The following is a 26949-nucleotide window of genomic DNA, read 5'->3' on the forward strand; positions in this document are numbered from 1 at the left end:
CTTCTGGTGCAAGCGAGGATGCGCAGACCGAGGCTGGGAGGCGGCGGGTGCGGGCGGCTCCGCGGCTGCGCGGGCTGCGGGAGGGGGCGGACGCGTGCTGGCGGCGGCGGCGGCCGCGCAGTCCCGGCCCAGCGCCCGCGGCGCCCCTGGTACGGCCCGAGCGGCCTGGCTGAGGGATCGGTGGGTAGCGATGGCGCGGTCGCGCCGGCAGCGCCCGGGGGCCTGGGCGCCGCTGCTCTTGCTGCTGCTGGCCGGGCCCGTCGCCTGTGCCGCCAGCCCCGCGGACGACGGCGCGGGCGCCGGGGGCCGGGGGCCCCGGGGCCGCGCGCGGGGGGACTCGGGCTCCGACGAGGCGGTGCCGCGCCATGACTCCTCCTATGGCACCTTCGCGGGGGAGTTCTACGACCTACGCTACCTGTCCGAGGAGGGTGAGGCTGCGGGAGGATGAGGGGCTGCGGGAGCGGAGACCCGGCACGGGGGCCGGAGGCGGCAGGAGCGGGAGCGGGGGCGGGGGCGGGGGCGGGCAGTTGGTTAGGATGCGAATGGAGGCAGCGCCGGCACGGCCGAGGAGGCCCGGACGGGGAGCGCGTGGCTCCCACTCCCCAACCGCCTGGACAAGTGGTCCCAAGAGCTGTCAGCGCCTTTCACCCGCTGCTGGCTTTACAGGTGGGGAGACTGAGGCCGGGAGAGGCAGGTGGTCAGCCAAGTCCTGCGAAGCTGCGGACAGGTGGGGCCGAGTCTAGGCTCCCCCAGTTTTCAGCATCTGGCCTCCACTCTCTGTCTCTGTCAGGGGTTGGGGTAGGGGGTGGTAAGGGAGGAGGCCGCCATCTGGCCTAGGGTGTGTGAGATAAGAGCAGCCGGTGGGAAGCAGAAATCGCAACTTAAAGAGAGATGTTGCCTTGTTTCCTCCCTGACTGTATGGACCTAAATTGGCAGTGGCTGGTGTCCCAAGCTCAGCGTTCTGTTCGTGCTCGCTGCCCTGCCCATGAGAGCTGGGTCACATCTCTTTCCCCACTTCCATCCCTCTTCTTTACTGTTTTCCCACGTGTCATGCGTCCCTAGTGTGAGCCACCACTGTTGGGGCCTGGTGGGCCCAGAGACAGGGTGTTTGTCCCTCAGTGACCTCCCTGTAGAGGCAGTGTTTCAGTGAGCACAAAAGCCAAGCCAATTTTCTTCAGAAGGAATGGAAACTGGCTTCTTACTTCTGCAATTTGGAAAGTGATTTTCCTTTTCTTCTGCTGAGAGGAATATCCAAGAATCAAGTTGGGCTTTGAAATGTTGTGTGTCCCAGCAGATGATATGATGCTGGATGTATCTGTTACTTAAGATTAGGTTTAGCTACCTACAACAAACAAACATTAATAGCTTGAATAGGATAGAAGTTCCTCTGTCACGTAAAGAAATCTAGAAGTAGTCAGTCTAAAACTGGTCATTGGAGACACTAATCCTGGTCTTCTGCTTCTTCACAACTCTTAGAATGTAACTTCATGGTCCAAAATGGCTGCTTCATCTCCAGCCATTACATTCACTTTCCAGACCGTGGGAAAGAGGAAGTGGGAAGAAGGTCACTGACTACTTTATAAGGAGATTGCTCAGAAGGCCCATGTAACAATTCTACTTACACTTCATTAGCCACAACCTAGTCATATGGTCACACGTAGGTGCAGAGGAGGCTGGGAAATGTAGCCTTTATCTGGGAAGTAATATGCCCAATTCAAAAGCTGGACTTACTGTATTATATGGAGAAATGGATTTGGGGAAATATGTTAGTTGGGTAGATGCTTAACTGCTAAAACAGGGACCCCAACGTACAGTGGCTTAAATAAGATAGTTTATTTTTCTTTCGCTTGAGTCTGGCTGGTCTGGGCAGGTGGTCCAGCTCTCTTCCATAAGGTCATTCAAGGACCTAGGTTCTTTCCCTGATGTTGTTCCCCCACCCTCTAAGGCTTTGTCCTCATCTGTGTGGAAGTCAGGTTGCTTGCACGTCTTTGTTCAAGCTTGAGGAAAGGAGAAAGAGAGGAAGTTCAGGACAAACAATTACCTTTTAGGCTGGTTGCACAAATCACTGCTGCTCACATTCCTTTGGCAAGAACCTAATTACATGACCTAGCTGCAAGGGAGGCTGCAAAGTGATTTGTGCAACCAGCCTATGAGAGCTGGTCACATCTCTTCCCAGCTAGAGTCTTCTAGCTGGGCAGCCATGTGGCCAGGGAGAAGGAAAGAATGCAGGGGCAGAGTAGGGGAACAACAAGCAGAAGTAGAATCTGTCACTCTATAAAAGAATAAATAGTACAAAATCCATCTCTTTTTGAAAGCGTGTAATACGTAGTTATTCTGTTCATAGTCGGCCTAGCACACTGCCAGGTGACTCAGAGGTGGCACATGAGAATGTATATTCTCATTGGGCACATGCACCTAACAAATGGAGAACAAGGTCAGATTCTATGTCCGTTTGTATATATAGAGAGAATGAAGTTAGTTGTATAGTCCAGGCACTTTTATGAACATGGACATCAGGTGGGCTGCAGCCCAAAGGAAAGCTTTATAGAGTTGAACCAGGAAGTGTGAGAGACTTTGGTGAGACAAAAGGGGGAGGGCACTTAGGTGAGGTGACCCTACAGGGGTAGAAGGGCCTGTGATATGTGTACAAATCTCTAGTTTGTCTGCTTGGCACTCTCACCCATTCTGCATATACAACCTGAAGCCTGGCTCTAACCCTCAGAAATCTGCAATGGTTCCAACCTACTCCCTGGATGAAGCTTCAACTCCTTTATCTGGAATTTTCTGTCTGACCCAACTTTCATTTACAACCATCTCTCCTTCCTTTCCCTCACTCTGAGCTTTCACTGTCCATTCTACTCTTCTCTCTGATCCTTTCACTTATCCTCAAAGGCTGATCCTACAACCATCTGGTGGATGCTAGTGGGGATGTTTGTGGGGTGAGCCTCCCAGGGGAAGCACGTCTGCTAGATTAGCCTGGCCCTAGGCTTTAGCCTTGTGGGTCCTGAGTAGAGACTTTCCCAAGATCCTTAGAAATAATCAATGACACTGCCTTAAAAGGGTACTGCCAGAGATGGAGAAGCAGAACCAGGAAGTGTCCCAGAATGGTTTCCCACCCAGGAGACGAAGGGAAAAGGCATCAGGAAGAGTGTCCCATGCCATGGGGAGGCCCAGTGAAGACTTAAAATAGTTGATGGATTCAGGAAATGAGAGGTAATGGGTGGATTTTCCAGGGATGAATTCAGTGGAGAAGGAAGGAGGGAGACCAGTTGATTTTGGAGGAAGTGGCAAATGAAGAGGTAGAAATAGTACCTTTAAACTATTCTATCTTTCTATCAGTACAAGTGAGGTTGTCTTTTTCTAGTGATTGGGCTGTTTTCTCTATGCAGGGTACCCCCTTCTCAGGTTCAAAGTTGCCGACAAACTGAATATTTAATGAAAACGTAGCCCAGTGGTATGAAATCAGAAAAAGGGAATTAGAATAATGGGGTGGGCATGGAGAATTCCCTGAAACTCTGGTTGAGCCCAGTGACCATTACCCACCTTGTCCAGAGACCATTTCTCCAGTGTCCAGGTTGCCCAAGACCCCCAGGCCACAGACTGAACACTGGCTGATTTGATGTTTCTCATCACCCCCTAACATGTTCATTTTTTTAAATTTAAATTATATTTTGGTTTAATGATGCTAGTTTTCAGAATTCTTGGTGGTTCCCACTGTCTTAGCCTATACTTCTCAGCCTTACAGTCCCAGCTCAATTGCTTCCCCTTTCAGAGGGCTTCTCTGCTTTTCTCCTCCCATTCCCTGCCATTAGGCAAGATATTCTCCCAGAGTACACTGTCTCACCGTGCTGTGACCCTTTGTGCTCTCTATGGTTAACAGTTTGGATAGGTTCTTGGTGCTTGACTCCTATCCCTCAGACCTCTTACCCTTGAGGTTCTCAAGCCAGAATCTATATATTCAGAACAACAGTAGAATATAAAACAGATTGCCACATGATTATGGGCAAACCTCCTATTCTGAGGGTTCTCTGAAAAACATTGAGTTGGGTGTTGGCTTAGGGTTAAGTCCTAAGTGAAGCCTGCTGCCTTTTCCTTGCTGCTAAGATTTACAGACCAGGGTCTGAGAAGCAAACCCTGAGACTCATCAGCCAGCCACTTGGATGATGGTAGCTGGCTTGCCCTTGGGTCATACCCTACCTAGGAAGGAAAAAAGGAACACCGTTCAAGGCTGCTTATCTTTAAGGCACAGTAGTCTGACCACTTGTAAAACATGGCCCAGTCAATGAGTTTCTGACCATTGAGTTCTGACCACAATTTTTCCCATCTTGGGAAAGAGCTAGTAAGGCAGTAGAGAGAAGAACAGAGCTTGGAGGGAAGGGCAGGAGTTCCTTCATCTGCCTATATTCTTCCTGCGTCTACTGTGTACTGTATGTGGATATATAACTCATCACCATACATGTAAACATTTGGGATGCTTTTCCCCTTGTGGTGCATATATACGTACTGAGAATAAAAAGATCCCCACCCCGCACTCACACACAGAGGCACATGCACACTTTTTTTTTTTTTTCATTTATAGTATCTCTTCATTTGTACTTTGGTTTGAACAAAGATAGTATCACCTTGTTCAGTGACACGGTAGAAACAGCGTATATATATATATAGTTTTTGGGCGGGAGAATAAAACCAAAGCAAATCACAGAAAAGGTAAATAATTTAAAGGTAAATACATCTAATTCATACCCATGAATCTAACCCAATAATAACACTAACTGGAGCTAACTCTTAAGTGCTTACTGTGTGCCAGTCACTGTCCTAAGTACCTTACCCATATTAACTGTAATCTTTATAGCAACACTCTGACTTAGATACTACTGCTATTCCCACTTTAGAGTTAAGGAAACTGACCCCCAGAAAGTTTAAATATTGTAGTGAAAGTCACACAGCTAGAAAGTAGCAGAGAACCGGGTGGGTTTGTTGTTGATTGACTTTATGGATAAGGTGGTACGAGGTGTCCAGCGTGTTTACAAGAGAGGGTCCCTGTGGACCTCCCTTCTAAACACATGTGCTAGGAAATGCAGTGGAACAGGCGGGATGGGGCATTTTTATGGGCAAACTTGAAAAGAGGGTCTTGGAATTGATGGCATAGTCAGTTGGGAACTGCAGGTTCCTGAGTGGTGGAGTGCCATGATGAAAGCTTTGCTAAACGGGCTCCACGTGGGTGGAATGTTCATTTTACAGAGTCCCTTGACATTTTTGCTTCATTATATGGTTCTGATAAGCAGAAATGATTCAGGCAGTCCAGAAAGAGAAATAGGCTGATGCAGTAGCTCTCAGAGATTTGAACAGATAATTTCTGGTTAAAACTTCAAGGAATTAAGTACCAAATTAATACCTGAGGGCTGTGATCCAAGCAGTTAATTAGAAGCAATAAATAGCAAACGAGAAGCCATTATCCACCCAGTGGAGTATGGCAAAACAGGCTCAAGGGATTGCAAAAGAGGGACAGATAGTGGCTGCGAGTTAGACAAGAATGGAAACAACAAAAGCATGTTGAGAACCTGGAGAAATGAACCAAGAAAATAAGTGCCTCTTGAAGGGAGGAAGAAATGGCTTTCATCCTCCAAAAGAGAACAGTTTTTGGAGGGATTTACAGGGCACATGTGAGAAGAAGGAAAGGGAAGGAGAAAAAAAGGTATTTTGCCTCAAACCAATATTATTTGGTCTTCGTCCAAATTTTGATTTTCGATAAAGAGAAAGAAAGCACTAAAATGGAAAGTGGAGGGAAAGGAACAAACAAACAAAACCACCAAAAAGCAGTAATAAAAAGGTGGGAGCAACAACATTCTAAATCAACTTATACTTCAACAGAAAAAAAAAAGTGGGAGCCTGGGAAAAGCAGAAGCTGACATGGCTGGGTGTCTGACGCATACATCTCAGGACTAAGACGAGTGAGTGTAGGAGAGATAGGAGGGGGGTGGGGAGAGGCCAGTAAAGGTCTTCAAATGGCGTGACAAGATCTGATTTCTGTTTTAGAAACCTGGCGCTGGTGGAAGAATTAGAAGGGAAGTGGGGGAATCAGATAGGAGGCGGTGCAATAGCCAAGAGGCAGGCTCATGTTTCAGGGTGGGAATGAAAGGAATGGTGACGGAGGAAATGTTCCAGGTGGAGGAATCTAGGGTTTCAGGGTTGGGAGCCTGGGGGGTGGGTGGTGGTATTCTTCACTAAGGTAGAAAACACAGGAGGAAGGGCATTTGGGAGGTGGAGGAGCTCAGTGTTGGGCTTCTGGAATTGTTTTGCTTGTGGAATGTCCAGGCAGAAACCCCTGGAGGCAGTTGATTGTTGGGCTTAAACGTTGATATAAGAAAAGGAGAAGTGCCAAAGAATTGTGAAGTTAGAGAAAGAAAAACTCGAAGGAAAGTAGGAGGAAAGAAATAATGAAATAGCAGAATTTAATGAAATAGAAACCAAATATTCAGTAAAGGGGATCAAAAAAGCCAGAAGTGATTCTTTGAAAATATGAATGAAGTAGATACATGTGTTAGTCAGTGCTATCCAGAGAGACACAACCAATAGGATGTGTATGTATATATAGGTGAGAGACAGAGAGAGAGAAGTTTATTTTAAGGAGTTGGCCCACACAATTTTGGAGGTTGGCAAGTCCAGAATCTGCAGGGCGGGCTGGCAGGCTGGAGACCCAGGAGAGAGCCGATGTTCTAGTTCAGGTCTGAAGGCCGTCTGCCACAGAATTCACTCTTACTTGGGGAAGGTCAGTCTTTTTGTTCTGTCCAGCTGGGGATGAGGCCCGCCTCAGTCTGCTTTACTCAGAGTCCACTGATATAAAATGTTAAATGTTTATCTCATCCAAAAACACTCTCACAGAAACATCCAGAATAATATTTGACCACATATCTGGGCACCTGGCCTAGCCAAGTTGACACATAAAATTAACTCTCAAAATAGGATTCTGGCAAGATTTACAAGGAGAAAAAGAGAGAAGACAAATAATATTAGGAATGAAAAAAGGGAGAAATAACCCTAGACACAGCAGAGATTAAAAAGCTAATACATTACAACTCAATAATAAAAAGACAGCCTACCCTATTAAAACATGGAGAAAGGCTCTAAATAGACATTTCTCCAAAGAAGATATACAAATAGCCAATAAGCACATGAAGAGATGCTCTAGTCATTAAGGAAATGCAGATCAAAATCATAATGAGATACCACTTAACACCCACTAGGATGGCTATAAAAAAAAAAAAAAAAAAACGGACCTCCCCCCCAACCCCCCCACAGTACATTGCTGGTAAGAATGCAAAACAGTGTGGCTACTTTGGAAAATAATTTGATAGTTCCTCGCAAAGTTAAACGTAGCGTTAACATATGACACAGCAATTCTATTCCAAGAGAACTGAAAACATATGTTCACACAAAGACTTGTACACAGATGTTCATGGCAGCGTTATTCATAATAGCCCCAAAGTAGAAACAACCCAAATGTCTGTCAGCCCCTGAATGGATAAAACAATGTTGTATATCCATACAACGGAGTGTTCCATAAATCAAGAAATATCGTTAATTCCGTGTACCTAGGGTATTTAAAAATTAAAATTCTACAGTAAACATAATTTTCCAATAAAATTGTACAGTGCATGTAAAACAGATCCGATTGAATATCTTTATTTTCTGGGCTTCAAGATGATAACTGCTAATAAGATATGGTTTTTCACAAACATTTACATTGTATTGCTATTCAAGGATTAATGCACTTAGTCTCTACCCATCAAGGTTTAGTCAGAAAGACAGAGACCAATTTTTTAAGCTTTTTAAAACAGGATAACCAGCCCAGGGAGCTGTCTGAAAAGGTATTGAGGGGACTGCAGAAGCACAAAGGGAGCTCAGAGAAAGTCACTTTGGGAAGCGGCTGCCGGCCCTGGGGCTGAGAGAGCAGAGAAGGGCTTGAGGTTGTGAGAACCAAGAGCTCAGACAAGGGACCTCCCACTCCCGCCCCCACCCCAGAGGTGCAACCCATCCTCTGAGAATGGGCTGTCTGCCCAGCTGATGCTGGTTCCTTTGAAGAGGCTGGTCCTGGGAGTCTAGAGAAAAGCTGTAAACCCAAACCGACTGCCAGTGCAAGGATGAAGTAGAGTTGCTGAGGACTTGCGTATTGGACAGCAATCAAACAGGAACAAATGGTCTTTCCCTCCTCCTGCCTCCCAACCTCCCTTTAATGTTTTCTTTTGGCAGAACCTAGCCAGCTGGCAAAGGAGAGATGTGGTTTGCAGAGTACTAGCCCATCCTACAGCTGGCTGTAGAGACTGGGTTGTAGCTGAGATACAGGAGCTTAAATATTGGCACGTGGTCCAAACTTATTTTATTCCAAATAGTGAGATCATTTAATTTCAGGAAAAAAAATATAATATTGCTTTGCTTATATTCTGATACCAACCCCAGTTGGTGTCTTGAAATTCAGTTCTGGCACTCATGACCCCACAGGTTAAAGGGCATGGTCCACAACAAGACTAGCCTTACTTCAGACCAACTGGCTACCAATCCAGGGGCCACTCACAAACCCCCTTGGGTTCTGTAATTCACTAGAACGTCTCAGAGGATTCAGGAATGGGCTGTACACACAATAACAGTTTTAGTATCAAGGATACAGCTCAGGAACAGCCAATGAAGACACACACAGGGCAGAGTCTGCGGGGCTCATGAATGCAGTTTCCGTGTCCTGTCCTGGAAGGAGAGGATTCCTCTCCATGGAATCATGACTTGTCACCCTCCCGGCATATCAGTGTGTTCACCACCAGGAAGCTGCACTGAGCTTCAGTGTCCAGTGTTTCTATTGGGGTTTCATTACCTAGGCATGGTTGATTTAATAATTAGCTACAGAATTGAACTCAATCTCCAGCCCCTCACCCCGTCCCTGGAGGCAGGGCTAGCTCAAAGCCCCAAACCTCTAATCACGTGGTTCGTCTTTCTAGTGACCAATCCCCATTCTGAGTCATCTTATCTCTTAGCATAACCTCAGGTGTGAACCCAAGGGGCTCAGGAATAAGAAAGACCCATTGGGAAATTCCAAGGATTTAGAGTCTCCCTCCCAGGAACCAGGGACAAAAACCAATCAAATTCTTTATTACAAAACATCTTACAGGGACTTCCCTGGTGGCACAGTGGTTAAGAATCTGCCTGTCAGTGCAGGGGACATGGGTTCGAGCCCTGGTCCAGGAAGATCCCATATGCCACGGAGCAATTAAGCCCGTGCACCACAGCTACTGAGCTTGCGCTCTAGAGCCTGCAAGCCACAACTACTGAGCCCATGTGCCTAGAGCCCATGCTCTGCAACAAGAGAAGCCACCGCAATGAGAAGCCCGCGCACTGAAACGAAGAGTAGCCCCCGCTTGCCACAACTAGAGAAATCCTGTGTGCAACAGCGAAGACCCAGTGCAGTGAAAAATAAATAAATAAATTTATACTTAAAAAAAAAACTTACAAAATGAGAAGAAAATGTGATATTATTAAATGATGCCCAAATTCATTTGACAACAGAAGTTCTCATTCCAAGATTTAGAAGCATATAAAATAGGAAATCAGTGCTAGAAAAGCCCTGAGAAATAAGCCATTTACCAACATTAATGAACTAGTTCAGTACATTTATAAGTGAGCTTTGTTCCAAAGCTTGCTCTTATTTGGAGCTTAGAAACCCATTCTTCTTCTAGAGACGATCTTACCCAATGGTTAGTTTAAAAATTTAATAGTAATAATAATCCAATAGTAATAATTACTGGCATTCATTGAGCTGGAAATTTGCTATATGCTGATGTATTATTCTAGATGCTAGGAAGTAGTAAGGATGATGGAAGGAAATGGTGTACCTGCGTCAGAAGCAACATTACAAGAGATTGTCTTTTTCAGACACCTATAGAACCTTAAAAACATAAGTAGTCATTGCATTCCTGGATAAATACTTTGAGAAAAAATAGCCACAGCATTGTAGTGAGAAATAAGAGGAAGAACATATAGGATGATGCTTAACATAGTAGCATCGAACTCCATAAATATTAAGAGAAAAACGAAAAACTCATCCAAGGTGGGACTCAGTCTATACTACTTAAGTGGATTTATGACTTAGCATAAAATAAGCATGAAAATAGGAAAAGTAATGCATATGGCCCAAGTACTTAAAGATGGTGAAAAGGTAGGGCTGTACTTTAGTATGTGATCAAGATCTAGGGTAGTAGAGATGAACTGTCCATAGAGCACAGATATGAACCAGGAAAATGTGGCCTGGTGACTTTTTTTTCTATTGACGTGTAGTTGATTTACAATGTCGTGCTAATCTCTGCTGTACAGCAAAGTGACTCAGTTATACACATATAGACATTCTTTTTTTTAAAAAAATTAATTTATTTATTTTTGATTGTGTTGGGTCTTCGTTTCTGTGCAAGGGCTTTCTCTAGCTGTGGCAAGCGGGGGTCCTGTGTGCAACAACGAAGACCCAGTGCAGTGAAAAATAAATAAATAAATAAATAAATAAATAAATAAATTTATACTTAAAAAAAAACTTACAAAATGAGAAGAAAATGTGATATTATTAAATGATGCCCAAATTCATTTGACAACAGAAGTTCTCATTCCAAGATTTAGAAGCATATAAAATAGGAAATCAGTGCTAGAAAAGCCCTGAGAAATAAGCCATTTACCAACATTAATGAACTAGTTCAGTACATTTATAAGTGAGCTTTGTTCCAAAGCTTGCTCTTATTTGGAGCTTAGAAACCCATTCTTCTTCTAGAGACGATCTTACCCAATGGTTAGTTTAAAAATTTAATAGTAATAATAATCCAATAGTAATAATTACTGGCATTCATTGAGCTGGAAATTTGCTATATGCTGATGTATTATTCTAGATGCTAGGAAGTAGTAAGGATGATGGAAGGAAATGGTGTACCTGCGTCAGAAGCAACATTACAAGAGATTGTCTTTTTCAGACACCTATAGAACCTTAAAAACATAAGTAGTCATTGCATTCCTGGATAAATACTTTGAGAAAAAATAGCCACAGCATTGTAGTGAGAAATAAGAGGAAGAACATATAGGATGATGCTTAACATAGTAGCATCGAACTCCATAAATATTAAGAGAAAAACGAAAAACTCATCCAAGGTGGGACTCAGTCTATACTACTTAAGTGGATTTATGACTTAGCATAAAATAAGCATGAAAATAGGAAAAGTAATGCATATGGCCCAAGTACTTAAAGATGGTGAAAAGGTAGGGCTGTACTTTAGTATGTGATCAAGATCTAGGGTAGTAGAGATGAACTGTCCATAGAGCACAGATATGAACCAGGAAAATGTGGCCTGGTGACTTTTTTTTCTATTGACGTGTAGTTGATTTACAATGTCGTGCTAATCTCTGCTGTACAGCAAAGTGACTCAGTTATACACATATAGACATTCTTTTTTTTAAAAAAATTAATTTATTTATTTTTGATTGTGTTGGGTCTTCGTTTCTGTGCAAGGGCTTTCTCTAGCTGTGGCAAGCGGGGGCCACTCTTCATCGTGGTGCGCAGGCCTCTCACTGTCGCGGTCTCTCTTGTTGCGGAGCACAGGCTCCAGACGCGCAGGCTCAGTAGTTGTGGCTCACGGGCCTAGTTGCTCCGCGGCATGTGGGATCTTCCCAGACCAGGGCTCGAACCCGTGTCCCCTGCATTGGCAGGCAGATTCTCAACCACTGTGCCACCAGGGAAGCCCTAGACATTCTTTTTTTAGATTCTTTTCCATTATGGTTTATCACAGGATATTGAATATAATTTCCTGTGCTATACATTAGGACCTTCTTGTTTATCCATTCTAAATGTAATAGTTTGCATCTGCTGTTGGCTTTTTTAAAAAAGTATAATTTAATGAAACAAAGTAAACAAAACCTCATTTAAAAAAATTACAAATCACAAAGGAAGGACTTCAGAATAGTGAGAAAAGAAAAACTAATACAATAATTTTTTAAAGTGTATTTGCACTGCCTAATATCTATGGGTGATTTTATTTATTCATTTGACAATCATTCAATGTCCAGTGTCAAGCACTGTGCTGGGCAGAGAATGCAAGATGAATCACACATGGTGCAGGGAGTGAACAGCCTAGAAGAAAAATATTTGTGTCACAGACTGGAAGCATAATGCAGGCTCTCCTTTGATGTGTGGTTGAATGCATTATGATGTTAAGAAAGATGCATGAAATGATGTGTTTAAAGAATTAGTGAGATAAGAAAATGTTCTGTACAGCTTAATGAAAAATGGAAGTTCAGAGAAACAGAAAAATCCTATTATAACATATAGATATAAATGGAAAACCTCTGCTATCAAATATAGAAATGTTTCATTTATTTTTTCTCTTGGAACATGTGTATTGTATAAAACTGTGATTTTCACACTCTCAGGGGACAGTGGTGAGCCAGTGGGTATGATATTATGCCCTCTTTCAGTGCCTCAGGCTCCTTACCTGTAAATGAGGAAAAAGCCCTTTCTCAGTTAACACGTAAGGCTGGGTTCAAAGATGTGTGCCCCTACCTGCCCCTCATGAAAAGGGTGATTAGGCTTTAACAAAGCTCTTTTCTGAGGCCTTCACCAGTTCTAGACGCGTGCGCTAGAGAATAGTCAACCTACTAAAAAGAAGCTTTTCTCATTGGAAACGTTGTTCCTGGATTTTCTAACCATTATTTATTCTCACTGGCCAGGTTACCCTTTCCCTACTGCTCCTCCTGTGGATCCATTTGCCAAAATCAAAGTGGATGACTGTGGAAAAACTAAGGGATGCTTTAGGTTGGTAGATCTGCGAGTTGGATAACTTTAAAGCCAAGACTTTGATTTTACTTCTCAAGGTAGTATTTAAATTGCATGCAGTTCACTCTAACCAGGGACCTGTACCCCTCATAACTTCAGCAGGGATGCGGCTTGTTTCTGATGGCCACCCCAGGTTTCAGTCTTCCAAGCCTTGAGCTGTAGCATGCCCGTTGGCCCTAGAACGTTCTTCTCTAGTTCTTCATTTATGACTGTACGCCATTGGCACAGGTGTCTAACCAGTTGGCTGTATGAAAAAGAATCACATAACACAGAATATGTCTCTGCTTATTCAGCAGGGGTGTGGATGGGACAGGCAATAATAGATGTGCCTAAGACCCAGTTCCTTTTCAAATCAATAGTCATGACTTACGGGTAGCTGTATGATACTAACTAGTCATTACGCATTGATTATTGTGTCTAGCTAGTTGTCTCAGATCTAGTGAGTTCCTGCCTGATTATTAGTAGTATTCTGTCAAGACGTGATGGGCTGGAGCTAGAAAACAGTAGTGTAGACAGTGGGCCTCCCGTCTAGACAGCTGTGCTTTGTTGGGAAAGCCTCCTTTTCTTTGAATCCTTTATTTCCTAAAACAAATTGTCCTTGAGTAAAGATTTTGATGGCCACTGCACTGAATGTTTTGATTTTTTTTTTGGTTCAGTGCTCAAGGAGAAACAATTGAACCATGGGGGTTTTGAGTTTTCTTTGGATTACAAGTGTGTTTCTAAGGAATTTTTTAAAATCCAGTTATATGATTATTGGGGAAGATAGCCAGCAAAGAATAATTCTGGTGATTAGGGGATATTTTTGAGAAGGGAAGGCATTTTAGTGCCCTGCTGGCTTCAGGGAGACTTGCTTTCTGGCCCATTCACCCCTCTTTTAGCTTTCCTCACCCTTTTCAGGTTTTTCAGCCCAGTTCCTGTGGTCTTGAGCTTACACCTCCTGCCAGCTTCTCAGGGTATCTGCCAGCAGAGCTGCATGTTCCTTGTCTCCCTCCTCCGTCAATACTTGGCAGCCTTGCATCCTGTACTTTTAGATACCTTCCATCTGAGCTTAGATTATCCCACCCGTTGCTACAATTTTCTGTTGTTTCTGCAAACGGTGTAAAGCAGTGTTCCTAAAACTAGGGCTTGCTCATCCTTAAAGGATCCACAAGTCCTCTGGAAGAAAATTTAAATTCATGTTTTCATTTCAGTGAGTCTCCTTAAACAGATTAACAAACGCATAATCTGGTTATCTGGATAACCACCTTACAGTGCTCTATACTTTAGTGTCTGAGTTTTATTAGCACCAAGTAGCCCGATAGAGCAAAAGCAAATTTTATGAATAAATGATGCATTCGTGCCCAGTGAATACCAGATGAGGCATTTGTTTGGTGCCTTGTATGTATAAGTGTTGTGGAGCAGTCCAGATAGATAAAAGTGGAGGGGAGTGGAGTCAGGTCTAGTAGTAAGAACATGCTCAAAATAAAGACCCTGCAGAGTCCAGTCAGACACACTACATGCAGGTAAGCAGAAAATCGCTTTCAGTGAAATGACATCATTATCACGTGAATGCTATGAATTTAAAAGTTCCTGGTTTTGTGTTTAATCTATATTTAATTTGCCCATTTTTGTTAGTTTAATTTTGTAGTTTAATTGAAAATTTGTAAGTGAAAAGAACTGGTGATTTAAATTATTTAAATTATTAACTCAGAGAATTTTTTTTCTCTAAAAGGGATGCAGAAATAATTCAGTAATAATTAATATTTGAGAAACTCTAATAACACGTAGAGAACCCTGGCTAGGCCTGGAGGCCCAGGTTCAGTCCTGTTGCAGCTTGATTCACTCGGTAAGTTCCTTCCCATCTCTGGACCTCAATTTGCAGGTAGATAAAGAGGAGCGGTTCATCTCCATGGTCTCTCCTGAGTGAAACTGGGGTTTTGAGATCCCAGGTAGCAAAGATCTAATTTATTTATTAATATTGCTTAGCGTCCTGCCTGACACACAGATGTTCTGTTAATGTATTTTGAGTAAGTGGCTGAGGAAGCAGTAATATCTGTTTTGATATATCCTATAGATATGGCAAACCGGGCTGTAATGCAGAGACCTGTGACTACTTCCTTAGCTACCGGATGATAGGGGCTGATGTGGAATTTGAGCTGAGTGCAGACACAGATGGTTGGGTAGCAGTTGGATTCTCTTCAGACAAGAAAATGGTAAGACACAAAGCATGATAGAAGCTAATTTTTCTCTTTAGTTTGCTGTGCTACTTTAGACTTTAGAGAATGAGCACGGTTGTGTTTCCCTAAGTTATGACGCCACTTTTAAATGGGAGAAGCCGATTTCTGGCATTTAATTTTCTTTTTCAAAGTAAAGCAAGTAAATTGATCAAATCCTTATAACAATTATACTAGTTACGGCTCTCTGATTACAAGTTAAAAAAAAAATTCAAGCTAGCTTAAACGGAAATGGAAGGGTTGGTTATGAGAATACAAGGTGTCTCGTGGTACCTGTATTCATTAGTTATTTCCATAGTACTGCTGCAAGAGAGCCCCCAAAACTACACGGCTGATAACAGGAAACATTTATTTCTTGCTCACATGTGTGTGGATTGGCTGGGACTCAGCTGGGCTTGGCTCCAGGCCATGGCTTGGATTCAGGTATTCTCTAATCATTCTGGAACCAGTAGCTACCCAGGCGTGTTTTTCTCATGGCAGAGGCAGAAGCACAAGAGCCATCCAAGCTTATTTCAAACCTGTGTTCACATCACATCTGCTGATAATATTCCATTGCCTGAAGTAATTCACACAGCCAAGCCCAGAATGAAGGGGCAGGGAAATACACTCCCTCTAGCAAGAAGCCTTGTGAAGGTGTATGTACATAATATAACAACAAGGGAGTGAAGAATTGTGTCCAACGATTCAGTCTTCCACAGTATGCATGGGCAAGAACACATCTGGTCCTCAGAAAGGACTGTGAACGGGGACAGGCAGGAACCCAGGTAGCTGACCATCACTTACCTCTGCTTCTGTCTGTGCCTCTGCTGCATTCTCTTTCCTCTGGAGCGTCCTCATTTGCCATTCACTGTGCCAAGGTGCTTCCCAAGTAGCCAGACTTTCTTAGGCCTTTGAACCTTTGCGTGTGGTGCTGCTTTTTCTGCAAGACGCTTCTTCTCTTCACATGGTCTGTTTTGAGGTTCTGCCAGCGAGAGGAGGGCAGCTCAGACCAGGGTTACGGCCGCAGGCGTGGTGGGAAGGGCTCAGATTTCAGATATGTTTTGAAGGTAACGCTGACAGTCTTTGCTGGTGGATTGGACATAGGTTGTATGTGGGCGGTAAGAAGAGACTGGGGGATCAGGCTAAGCAATCAGAGCTCTAGTGAGTTTGTTCTTGGAGAGTCACTAGAAGAATGCACTTCTCAGTCTAGGCTGTAAGACAGTGGGTCCACCTGGTAAGATGGCATGGATACTAATTTATATCACTTATCTCCTACTTTAGGGTCAATAGGAGAAACAGCAGGTGTGTGCCATCCCAGAAGCTGGCTTGCAGTGCAATTGACCATTTCTTGTCCTGGAATGCATTTGAACTCATGATGCAGCTGTTAAGATTAGGGGGCTCAGAGGAGGGAGGTCGAGTGAGGAGCATTCAGATTTTATGTTTGACATTTTGCTATCTAGAGGCCTTTAAAGTATAGGTCTCAAAAAAAATAAGATATAGGTCTCTCTTTCTTTCTCCTATTACTCCAAGAAGCACAGATTAAAAATTTTTCAAAACCTGATGCACAGGAAAAGCAAAATGGAACCCCTTTTTAATAACCTTTAACTTTTTTTGAAATGATGCATTACTGTTTTCTTCGTTAGATTTTATTTTTTAGAGCAGTTTTAGGTTCACAGCAAAATTGAATAGAGGGTGCAGAAGATTTCCATATACCTCCCCAGCACACACGCGCAGAGCCTCCTCCATTATCAGCATCGCTCACAGAAGGGTACTTTTGTTATAACTGATGAACACCTATAACTTTTTTGGTTTGTTTTTTACGAAAATGTTAAACCTACAGACAAGCTGCAAGGATAGGACCATAAACTCCTGTATATATGTTTCACCTAGATTCACCAAATGGTAACTTTTTAAATCTTGGCAAAACGTACATAACCTAAAACTTACCATTTTAAAGTATTCAATTCAGTGACATCAGTTACATTCATGGCATGGAACTGTCACCACTATCACTTTTTCACAAACAATACCATTTGCCACATATGCTTTATGTCTCTTTACTGCTGCTGCTACTACAACAACTCTGACTGCTGCTACTACTTACTATTTTTATTATTTTCTAGAAACTTTGGAGGCTAAATTGAAGATATCATGACCCTTTAACCCTAAATATTTAAGTGGGTCTCCCCTAAGATCAAAGACATTCTTTTTCATTATATAGTTTATTAAATTCAGGAAGTTTAACATAGATACAATAGTATTATCAAATGTACTTGTCCATTTTCAAATTTGCCCTTTGTCCCAATACTGCCCTTTGCAGAAATTTTTATTTTATGACTCAGGAGTCTGTCTAGGAACACCATTAGCTGTCATGTATCTTTAGTCTTATTTATTTTGAAATCGTTTCTTATCTTTTCTTATCTTTTCTTTTTGGTCTTTCATGACATGGACCCTTTTGAAGATTACAGGCCAGTTTTTTTGTAGAATGACCTTCCATTCAGGTTTGTCTGATTGTTTGCTTATGATTAGGCTAGTGTCTGTGTTTTCGGCAGGACTGCTGGAGAGCTGGTGATGTATTCTTCTCTAAATGGCTCATTAGGAGGCACTTGATGTCAGCTATGGTGATACAGACTCTGGTCACTTGGTTAAAGATTTTTTTTAAAGATTTTTTTGGGGACTTCCCTGGTAGTCCAGTGATTAAGACTTTGCATTCCCAATGCAGGGGGCCTGAGTTCGATCCCTGGTCAGGGAACTAGATCCCACATGCATGCTGCAACTAAGAGTTCGCATGCTGCAGCTAAGAAGTCTGCATGCTGTAACTAAAAGATCCCGCATGCCGCAACTAAAGATTCCACGTGCCGCAACGAAGATCCCATGTGCCGCAACCAAGACCTGGTACAGCCAAAATGAATAAATGAATGGATGAATGAATGAATAAATAAATAAATATTTTTAAAAAAAGATTTTTTTGATGTGGATCATTTTTAAAGTCTTTATTGAATTTGTTACAATATTGCTTCTGTTTTATGTTTTGGTTTTTCGGCCACAGGGCATGTGGGATCTTAGCTCCCTGACCAGGGATCGAACCCGCACCCCCTGCACTGGAAGGCCCACTGGACAGCCAGGGAAGTCCCTGGTTAAAGATTTTTAATGGCTTTTAGAACAATTTTGGGGGGTGGGGCTTCCAATTACAGAGTTAATGGAGCGTATATTTCGGAGTGAAATTTCTTTCTAGCAGAAACGTTTGCCAAAGAGACACCTTTGACTTTTTTTCTCCATCACCTTTCGTGTTAGGGTGGTGATGATGTCATGGCCTGCGTCCACGACGACAACGGCAGGGTGCGTGTACAGCACTTCTATAACGTAGGCCAGTGGGCAAAGGAGATTCAGAGAAATCCTGCCAGAGATGAGGAAGGAGTTTTTGAGAATAACCGGGTCACCTGCAGATTTAAACGGCCTGTGAACGTTCCCAGAGATGAAACGATAGTTGATCTGCATTTAAGTTGGTATTATCTGTTTGCTTGGGGTCCAGCCATTCAGGGTAAGCTTACATTTTGGTATCTGAATTAAACACCAGACACTGCTCTGCTTGTAGCCCTTATTTACTGGGCGAGAGAGTGATAAGCACTTGCCTAACGTAAGAGAGAAAGGCGATATGAATATTCTGCCTTCAGAATGTTATAATGGACTTATACACGTGAACACAGAAATGGACAAGTTATACACGTGCATAGTTAGAGCAAGATATACAAGGTAGTATATGATGAGCTCTGTGCTTAATGAAACAGAGCATATGTCTGCTGTATATGGTATGTGGTGGACTCTAATTCTCACACTGGTCTCGTTTACTCCTCACCACGTCCTCCAGAATTGTAGGAATTATCATCCTCATTTTAGAGAGATTAAGGAACTTGCTCAAGGCTATATAGCTAATTAATGGAAGAACTGAAATTCAAACCTAGATCTGTCTGACTTCAAAATCAGTGAGTACTCTTAGCTCCTACGCTCTAAATAGAAAAATACTGAACAGGAAAGGGCCTCTGGTGGCTCCTCTAGAGATTGACACTCACTTTATGAGTATTCCGGTGGTCCTAAATCTACCAAATGATCCTGTTGTTTAGCCCATCCTCAAATTTTAATGTGTATGGGGATTGCCTGGCTATATTGTTAAAATGCAGTTTTCAGTAGGTCTAGGGTGGGGCCTGAGATTCTGCGTTTCTAACAAGTTGGTCCACTGATGACCTCACTCTGGGCGGCAAAAGGCTCTTTAGCATTTCCCCAACAGTGACCCAAGCATATCATGAGGCCTTTGAGAGGCTGCTAAAATCAAGTTACACTGTGTCTACAGCATTCCTCCTGGTTTATCAGCCTGATGGCGTGACCAAGGATGGAAGTGAGCTGTTCTCAATCCCTGTATGAGAACTCATTCTGGGAATTGCATCTTTCTCATCAACTATCCGTTGCCTAATCTGATCTTTTTTTCCTCTTCAAATTGTTCCCATTGATCTCCAATTGGAGATTTTATACCCTTTTTTTTTTTGCCTGTTTCTAGTTGGGAAAACATATGGAGGCCTCCAGATTTGTGACACCTTTTACATTTGCTTATTTCCCAGGTTACCGACAGTGGACCTACAAGTATACCTTTGAGTACTTTCAATGCCCTGGGAAATAAACTATGTCTTAGGCTGGACAAATGAACTCATTTTAAATGATGGGATTTGGAATCTAAAACTCTGTGTTTGAGTTTGGTTCTGCCTTTGGCAGCTGTATCTAGCCTTTCCCTCAAGAAAGGTATGAATTGGAGGTACATAGTTAAGCCTGGGAATTCAGGTAGGTGACCAATGATTGAGGAGGTTAGGGAGGAGAGGTGAATGGGACCAGTTGAGAGAAAAGAAAAACTCTTGCCAGCCGGAGGAGTTTGGTTTGTGTTAACAGGAGCCAGCACGGACACTGCAGCAGGGGCTTGACATGTCCAGTTGGACACAGCTTCTCTAGCAAATAGTACCTTAAAAAACCCTCACTCTGAGCCCTATTTCCAAGGAGATCTTTGCTCTAAATTCATATGCCGTAGTCTCCTAAATTTCATATGGGTTAATCCAAAGGTCAGGCCCTTCCTATCAATTTCAGCTTATTAAGCAGCCTTTGCATACAGCCTTTCCCCTCTTTCCTCTTCTAACCAGGTCAAAAAATGTTTCCCATCCAAAGACTTGTTTGGTATCTTAATCCTCTTACTTTCTGTACCATTCCACACCACTCTGCCAGACAGACATGCAGACATACAGACACACAGCACACCACACCCTCTCTGGTCTGGCCTGGGCAGCCTACCACTTTATATCCCATAGACTTCCATCTGCAAGGGAGTCCATGTAGTCAGGAGTGGTTAATGAGCCATACATAAAAAATATATTTGGAAAAAAAAATAGTAGCTCTTGTTCTTTGAAGTTTAGTTTTTCTGTGGTTTGCATGTATCATTTTAAATCTGTTCCTTTTTTCTATTGCCCCTTCCTTTTTATTTCTTTCCTCTTTAAAGGCTCCATCACCCGACATGATATAGACTCACCACCGACTTCAGAGCGTGTTGTCAGTATTTACAAGTATGAGGACATTTTTATGCCATCAGCTGCCTATCAGACCTTCTCCTCTCCATTCTGTCTGCTTCTCATTGTTGCCCTGACCTTCTACTTATTGATGGGAACCCCTTAACCACAGCTGCAAAGCCAACAGATTCAATGCATTATTAGAAAGTCTTTAGTATATTTTTAAAAAATATGCAGTATAATTTTAGCTTCTACTATGTAAAAAAAAAAAGACTTATATGATTCAGCTTTCTGGAAGAAAGAGCAAGTTTCTTTTCTAAGCGAAGAGGATTGTTTAATAATGACCCCATACTTTGGGAAAGTACTTAAAACTTTTCTAAGCGCTCACTTTCAAATACGTTTTCTTATTTGAGCTTCTCAACGTCTCTGAGTTGGCTTGATGAACATTATTATTGCCATCGTACTGAATGGGATTTGAGACCCAGGAAGGCTCCCTTTTTATGACTCTCGTGCCATGTAGCCTTGGCTACTTGGTCAGATAACACATAGCAAGGTAGAGAAAGCTAGGCATAGAAACCATGTCTCTAAACAACCTTTACTCTTCCAACTACAGCTCAAGAGAGTTACTTGGAGTAATACTAAGGAGAACTTCACTGGATGGCCCAAGTTCACAGTCAGCCTTTTAGGCAGAAGAACTTTCAAATTTTCATAAAGCATGAAGGCATTTGGATACTTACACAGCTAATGAGGAGAATGATGGAGATAATAGTGATATGAAAATGGTTCATATTTATTTGAAGTGTCTTCTGGATTAGTAAGTAGCTAAAAGAACACACTTTTTTTTGCTGCTTGGAAAGGTTAGAAATGGAACTGTGCGTGTTCCTGAAGATGTAAAATTATATTAATGATAACAAAAAATATGGGCATTCTTAGAAGTTAGAATTTGGACTCTACTACCACTGTATTTAATAAATTAAGGTGTTCATTTGTGGTTACAGCTAATTCTGTTGTTAGTCACCATATATTGAGTATGATTAAATGTGTATTATAATAGACAAATCATCTTGAATATTCAAGGCATTTTGATAACAAATTAACATTTTTGGAGATTGTGGAGATTTGGAGTAGAAACATTTTAAAGATGACATTTTTTTTTAATCAGCAAATGCGAAATGACCCATCAAGTGAATTTACTTAGAGTATCCATTCAAATGTTCAGACTTGTAAATTGGATTGGCAGTCAGCATAATTTATAATAATGTCTTGACTTAATGCATTTTCTTTTTGCAAAGGAACCCAAACGTTCCTTTATTCCAACTGACTGAGTTAACAGCCCATTTAGAGGAAAAGAGTCTCTGGGTATAATTATGCTGCTGAGGCATTTCCACTGTAGAGTTCTGGAGTCTTCTGGCTCCCCCCCCAACCCCCCACCCCGTTGCTTTAAAGCTGGCTCCAACTTTGTGGTTTTTGTGATTAACAACACTGGAGACTGTGATTTCTAATGCCATCCTTGGAATCCATGTCAGAAGTGAAAGGCCACCTCTCCTATGGGGGAAGCTTTCACAATTCTTCTGGCACTGAACAAAAATAAGGAAAACATCCAGATTCTGTGACATTTACTGCGTGCATCCAAGGGATGTAGGAGAAACAATCCTCATTGCAGGTGGACAGAGGTGAAATGACATCAAGCGAGTGATGGATTCAAACTCAAGTCATCAGATTCAAGTCCCTGGCTCCACCTGACTCATAACCAAGCCCTCCAGCCTTGGCTGAGGATGGCCTGTGCATCACCTTCTAAGCTCCAGTGGTTGTGTAGCAGTGAGGACACTGAGTATGCAGGCACCCAGGTTGTAAATAAGAAAGCAAATATTTTTATATTTCACCCTCTCATGGGTATAATATTTCCGCCATAAATAGGTTCAAACTAAATCGAGACTTGAGCTAGTCTCTGTAGCAGGCAGGGAAGGAATAAATTAAGGGATTTTCCTTCTGCTTACCTTTCAAGTCAAGCTAATTGTTTCATGAATTGTTTTTCCTTGGATTACCAGTTTCGCCTCTTTGTGCTTAGAACTTTCAACGATTTCTCATTTCCATTAGTGTGAAATGCAAACCACTTTGTTTACCTCCAATATCATCTTTTGTTACCACTCCTCACCTTGCTCTGTCCCAGCAAGACTGACTTGCTCTCAGTTCCTCAGACCTGCTCTCTCACCTCTCATGACGTTCCCTGTGGCCCAAACATCCTCCACTTCCTGGGCTTGCTGAACTCCTATGCACCTGTCAGGTCACAGAGTCAGTATTTCTTCCTCCAGTCCCCTGGACTAAGTATCAATAGGTTCAGGTCCCTGCCAAATGCTCCCAGAGCACACTCGGCTTCCCCATTATTTTACTCATCACACTTTCCTGTAATTGCTGGCTCGTCCTCCCTGCTAACTCCCTAATGCAGGGACCATTTCCTGTTACTCATCCTTATAACAGACATGACTGCATAGTAGGTACCCAGCAAACATTTGTTGAATGAATAAATAAACGAAACTCTACTCCCGTGGCAAGTTTGGTCCAGAAAGCTTGTATTCCATATACATTGCTAGACTGGCCAACATTTTTATATTCTTCGACCTGTGATCACTCCTTTAGCAAACACTGAACTTTTGTCTCTTGAAACAAAAATCGAAAGATCTTTCGTAACAAGGCTGTCTTGCCCTGTAAAACAGGGTTGACATTTTTAACAATAATCATTGTTCAGAAATGGGAATTCAACAGACCAGGGATGCAGAACAGCATTTAACCGTCATCCCAGAGAATCATCAATTTATAGACATACTGAAGTTAAAACTCTGTAGACTCCAATTTTATTCGTTCTTACATAATGTAGGAGAATCAACTTGTATTTTATTTCTGTATTCCATTTTCTAACATAGTACTTGTTGCAGGGGAGAAACCCAACCAGTGTGTTTTTGTAAATGCCTAAGTAGAATAATGTCTACTAAATGTATTTAGTGCTTTTCTTAGCACTTTACAAGGATTAACTCATTTAATCCTCACAACAACCACGGGAAGTAGATTCTATTATTAGTCCAATTTTACAGACGAACAAACTGAGGCTAGGCATTTGGCATAAATTACCAGTGTTGGCAAGGACTTTAGATGACAGTTTATCCAATGCACTTATTTTAAAGAGGGGCAGCTGAGACCTAGGGAGGGGATGTGATTTCCATCATGCACATTCATTAAAAATTTTATTAAGTGGAACCCACTATCCACACTCAAATTAGCCAGGTGCTTTTTTTTCCCCTTTATCAATTTACAATGAATAGAAGGACTTTTTATAGTTATATTTGGGGAAAGGGGTACATTTTACTTTCTCTCAGCTTTTTCTCTTCTTAAAAACATTTTGATTCTTTATTTTACCAGTCATTTTAGTGTGTTTAGTAGTTTTAAAAAATAATACACAGGGCTTCCCTGGTGGCGCAGTGGTTGAGAGTCCGCCTGCCGATGCGGGGGACACGGGTTCGTGCCCCGGTCCGGGAGGATCCCACATGCCGCAGAACGCCTGGGCCCGTGAGCCATGGCCGCTGAGCCTGCGCATCCGGAGCCTATGCTCCGCAACGGGAGAGGCCACAGCAGTGAGAGGCCCGCGTACCGCAAAACAAACAAAAAAACAAAAAAAAACCCCACAGATTGGACAAGACTAGAATGTATTTGTCTTAGTTAATTTTTAAAAGTGACTTACCTAAAACCCAGGTCTTCTAACTTGGAGTCCAATGCCCTTTTCTTGCTCCACTGTAGTCTCAAAGATGAATTTGCAAACATGATTTCAGACAAAAGGCAGGAGCCATATTTAATTATCTCAAGTTGGCTTTTGTCATCAAGGAAATCGGAAAGTTTGGACAACTCAGGGATGGATTTCCATCCCACATATTTTTTACTACTATTTCTGTAATTAAGTTTACAGTCTATATTCAGGATTTTGTGCTTAAGAGGTATTACCACTGAGGTTGTGTATTATTCTTAGTTCTAGCCTATGGGTCAGCAAAGTTTTTCTGTAAAGGTCCGGATGATAAATATTTTAGGCTTTGCAGTTTCTTAGCTGTTCAACTCTGTTGCAGACAATACGTAAATCAGTGAGCATGCCTGTGTTCCAATAAAACTTAATTGACACAAATTTGAATTTTACATAACTTTCACATGTCACAAATATTCTTCTTCAGATTAAAAAAACATTTTTAATGTAAAAACCATTCTTAGCTTGCAGACCATACAGAAACAGGCAGCCAGGTTGGGTTTGGCCTGTAGACTGTAGTTTTCCTACCCTTGCTCTCAGCTAAGAGGCACGCCCAGGTGTCATGATCAATTGTATAGGACACTGCGAGTAATGTATTATAATGTATTACTGGTTAATTATATCTAATTATATAATTAGATATAATTAACCAGTAATACATTATATATTATATATTAGTTAATTATATCTAATTTATCTAGTAAAATAAATTATAGTTGATGGATTGTTATCTTGATAATGCATTCCCATTAGAATTTGCATTCTAATATGTTTTCCAGAGTTGATGTGAAAGAGGTGTCAGTAAAGTCAGAGCTGGGTAAGCAGCAGTTTTATTTTATCTAAGCTGTGCCAATCGTGAACGACTTTCACTGTGCAGTTGCTCTTCATGGTGTGGATTACGTTGATCCTTAAACATCGCATGAGGTTAGGGGCACTGACCCTCTAGGCGGTGGAAAATCCACCTATAATTTATAGTAAGCCCTCCATAATATGTGGTTCCCATGTCCGCGGTTCCTCCTATCCATGGTCACATGGTCCAAGGATGCAACCAACCTTACTACATGTAGCACTGTAGTATTTACTATTGAAAAAAATCCATGTATAAGTGGACCTGCACAGTTCAAACTTATGTTGTTCAAGGGTCAACTTTACAATGTTCAGACTAGTTTATTTTCCTCTAGACAATTTTAAAGTATTATCTAAATCTGTTACATCCACGGGATGGGAGTGTTTTACTCGTGACTATGGCATCACCTTGTGTATCATAATGGAAACATGTTTGAGAACCACTGCAATAGGTCAAATGCTGAGATGTGAATACTATACTGTATATAACTGTATTGTTCTCTAAATAGAATTGGTTATGTTTAGTGAACAGTTTGATTATTCTCAGTGTGTTTGTATATATATTTGTGCATACGTGATGAGGTCTGTATGTGTTTATACATAAATGCCTATATATACACATACCATGGCCATTTGAAGGTCTTTGTCAGGATTGTTTCTGGTTCTGATCTTGTAAATACTTTAAAACCCAAGAGATAAAACATTGTATGTATTACAGGCCAAACTACCCTTGAGTTTATAGTCATTTCGTTTGCAGAAAGTGTTCCTAGATCCGTTGTTAAACCTTGCCTCCTCCATTCAACATTCTATGACTTGTTAAGAACATATAAAATAAAGTATCATTGTTGAGTTTGACTTTCCTTTTTTTTTTTTTTTTTTTGTGGTATGCGGGCCTCCCTCTGTTGTGGCCTCTCCCGTTGCGGAGCACAGGCTCCGGACGCGCAGGCCCAGCGGCCGCGGCTCACGGACCCAGCCGCTTCGCGGCACGTGGGATCCTCCCAGACCGGGGTGCGAACCCGGTTCCCCTGCATCGGCAGGCGGACGCGCAACCACTGCGCCACCAGGGAAGCCCCGAGTTTGACTTTTCTATACCGTTAGTTAAGAAACTAAGCCTAGTGTGAACTGAGTCAATGGCATGTAGATGCAACCTATCCACGTTTTATATTTAATTAGATTTCTTGTTCAGTTAATCAGTTATTTAGTTTCAAGTTGTACTTGGTTGTTTTCATATTTAATAGATAAATATAAATTCCTTTTCATGAAAATAGTGGCGATTAACGTGATTTTAAATGTGACTAAAAATGTAAGTGAACCATCAAGCACTTTGGGGTTTTTCACTTAAAGTATGCTGATATTCAACTAATGTTTTCCGTTTTCCCCTGGATATTGGCTCTTAGGCAAATAGCTTTCTGTTCTGTTCTTCTGGAGAGCCATGGATTCTCGAGGGTTACGGGGTGCGTGGCGGCTGTGCCATTCACCCAGATCACTAAAGCCCTTACCATTTCATCACACAGAATGTCCTGACCACCTGGAAGAGTAAATGCACCTTCTCCACATGCCTTATTCCCCCAGATGCGCTCATATGCTGGAACAATCTGGCTCCAGGAGTATTAATATACTTTTTTGCGACTGTCTGTAAAATACTATTTTGTAAGAACTATGCCTTTAGATGGACATTGATGGGTTATATTTGTTTTATAATAATTGTGTACCTAATGTTCAATTGTGATTGATTTTGAG

The 26949-nt window shown here is 42.1% G+C and overlaps 1 protein-coding gene across 2 annotated transcripts; it reads left to right on the forward strand.

Annotated features, from left to right (window-relative positions):
• The first annotated feature begins 92 nt into the window (after positions 1–92).
• FRRS1L (ferric chelate reductase 1 like) lies at positions 93–26022 on the forward strand. Of its 2 annotated transcripts, none has more exons than XM_024126434.2 (5): positions 93–428; positions 12742–12826; positions 14901–15039; positions 18334–18580; positions 20573–26022. In XM_024126434.2, exons 1-5 carry the CDS (start codon positions 191–193, stop codon positions 20743–20745), a joined length of 882 nt encoding a protein of 293 aa, XP_023982202.1. In that variant the 5' UTR covers positions 93–190; the 3' UTR covers positions 20746–26022. The 2 variants fall into 2 exon arrangements, with proteins under 2 accessions (XP_023982202.1, XP_028349498.1); XM_028493697.2 differs by having other exon boundaries at positions 191–428; positions 21193–26022.
• The last annotated feature ends 927 nt before the right edge of the window (positions 26023–26949 follow it).

Source organism: Physeter macrocephalus, chromosome 9, assembly GCF_002837175.3.
Source record: "Physeter macrocephalus isolate SW-GA chromosome 9, ASM283717v5, whole genome shotgun sequence".
NCBI lineage: Eukaryota > Metazoa > Chordata > Mammalia > Artiodactyla > Physeteridae > Physeter > Physeter macrocephalus.

What these genes read in the sequence shown, in the direction of transcription:
- FRRS1L (XM_024126434.2), top strand. Translation starts at nt 191, where the DNA reads ATGGCGCGGTCGCGCCGGCAGCGCCCGGGGGCCTGGGCGCCGCTGCTC. An exon ending in ACGCTACCTGTCCGAGGAGG is followed by an intron (nt 429 to 12,741) that starts GTGAGGCTGCGG and finishes CTCACTGGCCAG; the next exon opens with GTTACCCTTTCCCTACTGCT. An exon ending in TCTCTTCAGACAAGAAAATG is followed by an intron (nt 15,040 to 18,333) that starts GTAAGACACAAA and finishes CTTTCGTGTTAG; the next exon opens with GGTGGTGATGATGTCATGGC.